Source organism: Gastrolobium bilobum, unplaced genomic scaffold, assembly GCF_033153095.1.
Source record: "Gastrolobium bilobum isolate Gb01-03AN ecotype WA unplaced genomic scaffold, APGP_CSIRO_Gbil_v1 utg107878, whole genome shotgun sequence".
NCBI classification, from domain to species: domain Eukaryota; kingdom Viridiplantae; phylum Streptophyta; class Magnoliopsida; order Fabales; family Fabaceae; genus Gastrolobium; species Gastrolobium bilobum.
Genome location: NW_026897222.1, coordinates 11,633 through 19,905, shown reverse-complemented (window position 1 = coordinate 19,905; position 8,273 = coordinate 11,633). Strand labels below are relative to the sequence as shown.

General features: G+C 31.8%; 1 protein-coding gene across 1 annotated transcript; it reads left to right on the top strand.

Annotated features, from left to right (window-relative positions):
- The first annotated feature begins 1,717 nt into the window (after window positions 1-1,717).
- On the top strand, window positions 1,718-7,014 carry LOC133304942 (ent-kaurenoic acid oxidase 2-like). Its single transcript, XM_061505029.1, has 9 exons — window positions 1,718-1,953; window positions 3,023-3,347; window positions 4,167-4,316; window positions 4,402-4,653; window positions 4,742-4,825; window positions 6,023-6,101; window positions 6,506-6,612; window positions 6,701-6,819; window positions 6,924-7,014. Exons 1-9 carry the CDS (start codon window positions 1,718-1,720, stop codon window positions 7,012-7,014), a joined length of 1,443 nt encoding a protein of 480 aa, XP_061361013.1.
- The last annotated feature ends 1,259 nt before the right edge of the window (window positions 7,015-8,273 follow it).

The following is an 8,273-nucleotide window of genomic DNA, read 5'->3' as shown; positions in this document are numbered from 1 at the left end:
AGCACAACATTTACTTGGATTTCGAAGAAGCAATCCATTGTGACTTTGTCGACCTGTGAAGCTGAATATGTAGCTGCGTCTTGGTGTGTTTGTCACGCAGTATGGCTCAGGAACTTACTAAGCAAGCTGGAGGAAAAACAAGTCAGCCCAACTGAGATCCGAGTTGATAACAAGTCAGCTATAGAGTTAGCCAAGAACCCGGTGAGTCATGAGAGAAGCAAGCATATTGACGTCTGATTTCTCTTCATTCGGGATCAAGTAAAAGAAAGAAATGTGGAGTTATTACATGTGGCAAGTCAAGACCAAGTCGGAGATGTTTTCACAAAACCACTACCGACGTTGCTGCTGGAAAACTGCAAAAGAATGATTGGCATGAAAGATGGAAGAAGCATTTAAGTTTATGGAGGAGTGTTATTAGATAAACGTTAAATGTCCGTTTTCATTTAATGGATTTAGAAGTTTTATTTTTAGAAATGAATGATGGTTAAGAGTTAGCCGTTTGTTTTAGCAGTTTTGATTAAATGGGTGTGGGTTTCTACATCTGTTTTATGGGTATTAATATGATTTAAGTTTCTGTTTTCTACAGTTCCTATAAGTAGATGTATTATTTCTAAACAATAAAGACAACGAAGAGAAAGAAAACAAGTTTTATAAAGGAAAATTTTTATAGATACTTGTGTGGTTGCCTCTTGCATCTGTGTGAAGATTCCAATTCTAACAATGTTGACTCTGGTTGTTGTGACTCTAAAGTGGGTGTATCTTCTTTTGAGACGTCAACAATGTTTAGCTATTTAGGTGAATTTGCTTGTTCATGGCCATGTGTTCCGTGCGCCTCTCTAAGCTTTAGAGTGTGAAATAGAAACTTACCTACGGCTATGGATGATTTTTTGCGATCCATGTGTTTTTGAACTGACCAATTGCACGCCATTACCTCTTTTTTCTAGTTGTGTTGTGTTTCGATTCTTTTCTTTTTTTCTGAATAGCTTGGCAACGTCGTCTTCTTAAGTGGCTATTTAGAATTGTTGTCTAGTGCCATTGTATGGGTTTAAAAAATAAAAAATTTATTTATGCTTCAATTTTTTAAAGGAATTCCAAGAAGTTTTGAGTAAAAAAATATTTTGATTAGTTATATGACTTATCATAAGCTGTTATATATATTAAATACAAATTATATTATATATATTAAAAATATTATTTAAAACATGTTCTAACATATCGAAATATAATATTTTTGTAATTTACATATCGAAGTATTATGTCGTATTTCGTGTTTCATATCGGTGTCAGTACATCATACATTCCAACAACATGAGCTAATGTAGTTGCCTTGTCATGTGATAAATCCTACGTTAGCCTGCTGGAATCATAGTGTTCTGCTCCAGATATAGCTTCTGTTTATTATATTATTATAGAAATATTTAATACGAGAACCAATCAATTTTTTTAATTATTTTCTGTACCCCCAATTTTGTCCTTTATCTTGAATTCAATAAATGAAGGAATAAAATTCTCCCTTTGTTGCGGAGCAATTAGGGTTCGTTTGTTTTGACTTGTACCTTGAAGTTGGAGGAATCATCCATTCCGAATAAAGCATCTACAAAACAGAAGTGTTATTTATATGAACGACACATTCCTGCATGTGGGAGCATTTCGTGGGTGAAAGTAAATGAAGTAACCGAGTCACAACTACACAAGTCGAGAGATAAGATTTACATTAATGGATTCAAGTTTAGTGTGGTTGGGTCTGTTTACATTGGGAGTGGTAGGGAGTGTTTTGTGGTGGTGGAATGAGCTCTGGTACGTTGTTCCTCTTAGAATCAAGTGTTCAGCTTCTGGCACCAAGTTGCCACCAGGCCACATGGGCTTCCCTTTCATTGGAGATATGATCAGCTTCCTATGGTACTTCAAATTTCTTCGACGCCCAGATGACTTTATCAACTCTAAACGACACAAGTAAGTTTTTGCACTTCATCAATGTTGTAAATAGTAGTTTAGAAGTACCATTTTTAAGAGGTTTAAAGTCTTAATTCCGGGACTCGTCTTGAATTGCACTAGTCACGAAGCAATGAACCGATTGAAATATCTCCAAAAAAAAAAAAAAGAATAGTACTTTAAATGTCACACATCATATATATCTCTTTGTATTTTCTTTTCTTCTAGTTATATAATAGAACCTCATCGTGTAGTTGAGACACACAAATTATTCACAATCCTCTCGACTCTTGATATTTAACATTAATCCCATATTTAAGCATTTGATTAAATTTTTGTTTGGAAAAATATAATTATACCGTAATTAAAAGAATTTTAAGGAAATTTATTATGTGATCATTATTTGGCCTATTTTACTGAATCAAGTCTAATAATCTACTTTTATTTATATATATACTCAAAAAAAAAAAAAAAAAAGTCACAACTCTTTTCAAAAAATTGTTTTTCCTATCACAAGAGATAAAGTTATCCCAAACAATACCAAAATGACATTGTTTTTGGGTATAAAAAAAGGGTTTTATTAATCTCATGTTAAAGAAGATAGTTATCTCTTGTCATAGATACAAATTATTGGGCTCCACCACTTGAAAAAAAAAAAATGTGGCACAGTTATCGAAGGGTATGTAGGAGAGAAAACTTGTCTCATGTAACATGAGAATAGTTTTTCCCATAGAAAAAATAAAGAGTATTTTGAAAATTTTATTTTTCTCTTATATCATGAGTTTTATTAAAATATTCTTTAAAAAATATTCATGTCATTTTGAGCTTACATAAAAGAATTTTATCTCCTTGATGGAAATGTTAATCCCTTTAAATATATTAATTTTTGTTCCTAAATTCATATATACCGAGGATTTATGCAAGCCCTCTGATCACAAATTATCATATTCAAAATATACGTGGAATTTGAATCTTTATTGCATCTTGCAGCATAAAATTTGAATGAATGTTTCTATTCAAACTGTTACCAACTTACCTTCATTGTCACGATGGTATATGTATGATTGTGGATAAACAATTAATGAAATAGATATGGCGATGGAGAAGGCATGTTCAGGACGCACCTCTTTGGGTCACCATCCATAATTGTATACACACCACAATTGAATAAATATGTGCTTCATTCAGCGGACAAGTTCGTAGACGAATGGCCATCTGTTGAACTCATGGGCAGAACTTCCATGGGGGCTGTCCATGGGAAGTCCCACGCGCGGCTTCGCAACTTTGTCACCAATGCTATCAACCGGCCTGAGGCTCTACGCCGTATCGCTCTTCTTGTCCAACCTGGCATGGTCAATACTCTTCAATCCTGGGCACAAATGGGTAAAATCAAAGCCAAGTTTGAAACTCAAAAGGTATGGAGTCTGTTTGATTTTTTTTTATTTTTTTTTAATGTTTCTAGAAGTAAGCGTGTTTGAAGTAGGAGTGTAAATGGATTGGACTGAGCTGAGCTTTGAGTTAAATAGGCCAGACCTATGCAAAATACTTTAAACCCAAATTATAAATTTGGTCATGAATATATTTAAAAAATAAAAGTCTATTCCTATTAGTCTATTTAAGCTTATTAAGTATTCAATAATTAAAATATCAGAAAAATATTTCTGGAGCAGATGATGCAGGTAAGTTATCTGCATTTATTCCTAAAACGACGTCGTTTTAGGATTGAAAGATTAAAAATTATAATTATAAAGACTATAATAACCCTGAAATGAATTAAAATAACAAAAATTCCATGATTTCTGTCCCAAAATAATGTCGTATTGGGCTTACCGAAGATAACTTATCTGCAATAACTGCAGAAAAAACGAATCCTTAAAATATAATTCTAATAATATTATTTATTATTCAAAATCATTAAAATAATAATAATTTTATTTAAAATAAATAATGTGATATAAATTGGCCTGTAAACTTATAGGCACCACATGTAAAAGAAAATTTATGGCCACTTTCAAAATAGATTTTTTTTTAAGAGGCTGAACTTATTCTATTTTACTATTTATAATAAGCTTACTCTCACATGAGTAGGTTGGGTCATAGCTAGCTACTGTTAGGCTGGTTGCGAGGATTGGCGTACTTATTGTGTTCTCATATATTGGCATAATAACGATATGGAATTTTTCATTGAGTACCTAAAAAGTTTAAAATCATAATTGAATCACTATTGATTGCAGCTGACATTTGAAAACATTGGAAAATTATTTGTGAGCATGGAGCCAGGTCCACATCTACATTCATTGGATAAGCTTTTTCAAGGCATACTTCCAGGAATGAGAGCCTACCCAATCAATTTGCCTGGTTTTCCTTACCACCATGCTTTTCAGGTTCAATCCAGTCCAATATGGACAAGCAGTACCTTGATTTTATAATAATGGACTCCTCTATAATCAATGTTCCATAAAATTTCAGTGTAGAAAGAAGCTTGAGGACTTTTTCTGGATGGAGTTAGATAAGAGAAAGAACAAACGTAGGGTTGAAAAAACTGATCTAATGGACGGATTGATGCAAATAGAAGATGATGAAGGTAACAGATTGAGTGACAGAGAAGTGGTAGACAACATTGTTTCTCTAGTGGCTGGTGGATATGTGTCTACTGCCCTTGTATCAATGTGGGCTATTTACCTTCTTGCTAAGAATCCAAATGTGCTCAGAAAGCTAAGGGTATTTGTGTGTTTTACAAACAGATAGTTCATTAAAGTGAATAAATTCTTGTGCATCTAATCCTCTGTTATTTTGTTTGTATTTGCAGGAAGAGAACATGGCTTTCAAAGAGAAAAGTCCGGGGGATTTTATCACAACTGAAGATATTTCAAATTTAAAATACACAAAAAAGGTCTTTTACTGGTTGCTGAAATATATATATATATATATATATATATATATATATATATACATATGTTGGAATATATTTTTTTTCCTGTTACACGGGAAAAACATATCTGCTACTGAGACATAAAAAACTATGCCAACTTTATTTTATTTTTTTATAGTGGGATCATAGCATTTTTGTACATGCAGCAAGAGACAAAAATGTCTCCTCTTGCAGTAGAATCAATTACCCTATATATATATATATATATATATATATATATATATATATATATATATACACACGAGAAGTTATTATCCTTCAAATGATAATATGTTTTTCTAACCTCTTTTTTATTCAAATGATGGACCCAGCTCATTTTTATTTTTCTATCCTTCAAGTTATTACCCCATATATATATATATACACACACGAGGCAGAATATTCAAATGATGGACCCAGCTCATTTTTATTTTTCTAACCTCTTTACCGGAAAAAAAACATATCTCCTACCGAGACATAAAAAACCTGTGCAGCTTTATTTTAATTTTTTAAAGGGAAATAGTTTTCTCATTTTACATGAGAAAATTTTCTCATGCTACACTCACAATACATGAGTGGGTCCCATTTTAACTTTTTTATTTTTTCACTTTTTTATGAATCCCACTTATGTATTATGAGTGTAGCATGAGAAAATTTTCTTATATGAAATGAGAAAATTAATTCCCTTTTTAAATAGTGGGACCATAGCATTTTTGTGCATGCTGCCGGAGACAAAAATGTGTCCTCTTGTATTAGAATCAATTACCCCACATATATATATATATATATATATATATATGAAAAGTTATTATTTTTCCAAAGAGATCAAATGATGGGCTCAGCTCATTTTTATTTCTCTAACCTCTTTCATTTTATCTTTTGATTTTTGTGTCTGCAAGAAGATAATAACTTCTACAATAAAAGTTATTATATATATATATATATATATATATATATATAGAAATTATACTCTTATGTTGTATGAAATTTATCTCTCATAATACACTCGCATAAAAAGCTGTGTCTTTTTTTTATAAAAAAAAATTGGTGAACCTCACTCTATTTGTCTCATAACATAAGATCATTTATCTCCTACTACATAAGAAAAGTAAAGTCCATATACATATATATATCGAAAAACCTTGGTTAATTTCGTTAGATTAATTTAATTGAACACAGGTCGTTGAAGAAGCACTAAGAATGGCCAATGTTGCGGCATTTACTTTCAGAAAAGTTGACAAAGAAATTGATTACAAAGGTACAAGGTTGCAATTTCTGAGAAAATTACTACTAGGTATATACGCTTGGGCATAAAGAAGGAATATTTTATTTTAATTGACCATAGAAAATATAAAAGTGCATACGTGTCATATAATGATATTTGAACGTCATAATTTATTGAGATATATTTGCATAAATCTAGTATTCAACTAACTAGTTATCATAATTCTCTATTTTCTTTGAGTGTATTAATTTGTTTTGGAACTATATATCTGTTGAAACCAAATTTGTTGTGATAATATAGTGTCCATAATAAATAATAAATAATGTGCGAGAACCCATGCCATTTTTGTGACCCTAACAATTATTGATTTTGAAACTACTACTACTATTATTTTTTAAGAATAACTAATATTATCTTTAAACTCAATATATTTGTAGGTTATAAGATACCAAAGGGATGGAAAGTAATTGTCTTGTTTCGGTACATTCATACAAGCGCAGAGAACTTTGAGGATCCCATGTATTTTAACCCTGATAGATGGAATGTATGGTAACTTTTCCCTTGGGTTTTATTAATTTAATGCCTTTTCAGTAGTTCCTTGTTTTACAAAAGTGACTGTTTATAATTCTTAGGAGCCTGCAAAGCCTGGAACTTACCTAGTCTTCGGCTCTGGACCAAGACTATGCCCTGGAAACACGCTTGCCAGAATTCAACTCGCACTTCTGCTTCATCACTTGTCCATAGGATATAAGTAAAGTTTGATCATATATATAGTTCTTGTTAACATAGTTTGGTTTAACTTTGATACCAAATATGCATTTTGATTTGTATTTTTCACTCATGAATTCAATTCAGGTGGGAACTCCTCAACCCAAACGAAGATATAATTTATCTTTCCCATCCAGCACCTGGTGATGGGGTCGAGATTAAGTTCAGCAAATTGTAAAAAATAAAAAATAAAAAATAAAATAACATTAAAAAAAGATGGTGTTACGATACGTAGGTCTCGAATAAATCTTTGGTACTACTGTTGTACCAAAGATTCAGTGCATCCCACCAATGAAAATATTACATATCAGCTAAAATATTTTTTTTTCTGTCAAATTTTTTCTCTCTCGTCTGATGTGTAAGGCTCTCATTCATGAGATGCACTGAATCTAGGTACAACAGTAGTACCAAAGATTTATTGGTAGCTCTCGGAGAGCCAAAAGGAATTCAGTTCGTTTAGAGGATTATGTGGCATGAGTGTCACGTGTGATGTGTTAGAATGATGTTTGTTAGTTTGTTGGTTAATTCCACTAAGTGTAGCTATCAGTGAAAAGGACGTATGCTAGGTGGTTAGCGTTTTCTGTGTAGGGTCAAATAAATAAGGTTGTAAAAGCTGTTTTGATCATTGAATAAGAATTTTCAGAGTTTCCTTTCGTTTTTCTCTCTATTTCTTCTTCCAATTAGGATGAATACCCTAAACGATGGTGGACGTGAGTTACTTTTCATTCAATTTGACCATATGTACTCAATTTGTTTTTCCTCATCAACGAAAAGGTAGCTTTTAAACGTTGATGGTTGTTATTTTCTATTATTGATCTGAATATCTTGCAGATTATATACTACCATAAATTTATTTATACTATTTTCCACACCACATATTGATGTGTTTTATCGTTTGCTAATATATTTGTTTTCCTCCCAAGGATGCTTTTCTCACTCTTTTCATCTCATCCAATCGTTAAGTAAATCGTAGCACTCAATATATAAAATAAATAAATAATTAAAAGCACAAAATCATATTCAATTCAAATTTGTTTAAGTTCTAACAATAACTCACAGAAAATACGTTAATTGTAGGACTCCATCAAGTAAACTTGAGTTAGGGAAGGTAGAAATGAAAAATGATATTTTTAGTGATTGAAGTTATAAATCGTAACTTCTTTCTGCCCTTAGCTCATGCTCTAAAGTTTTTGGGTTGTCAAGTTGCATCTTTTAAGCAAAATTTCAGAAATTAAAATATATCGAAAACTCCCATCCTAGGACGCCAACGTACCCATACATACCCCACTATCAGGATAAAAATCAGAGACATTTCGAAGCTTCTCAAAAAGTTGCAGAAAAATAATAATAATAATAGTAAGAAACGAATTTGATAATGACTTTTTGAACAATAATCACCTTCAGCTGTAGCACGTTATAGAAATTAAATTCCGCTTT

What these genes read in the sequence shown, in the direction of transcription:
- LOC133304942 (XM_061505029.1), top strand. Translation starts at nt 1,718, where the DNA reads ATGGATTCAAGTTTAGTGTGGTTGGGTCTGTTTACATTGGGAGTGGTA. An exon ending in ATGTGCTCAGAAAGCTAAGG is followed by an intron (nt 4,654 to 4,741) that starts GTATTTGTGTGT and finishes TTGTATTTGCAG; the next exon opens with GAAGAGAACATGGCTTTCAA. An exon ending in CACTTGTCCATAGGATATAA is followed by an intron (nt 6,820 to 6,923) that starts GTAAAGTTTGAT and finishes AATTCAATTCAG; the next exon opens with GTGGGAACTCCTCAACCCAA.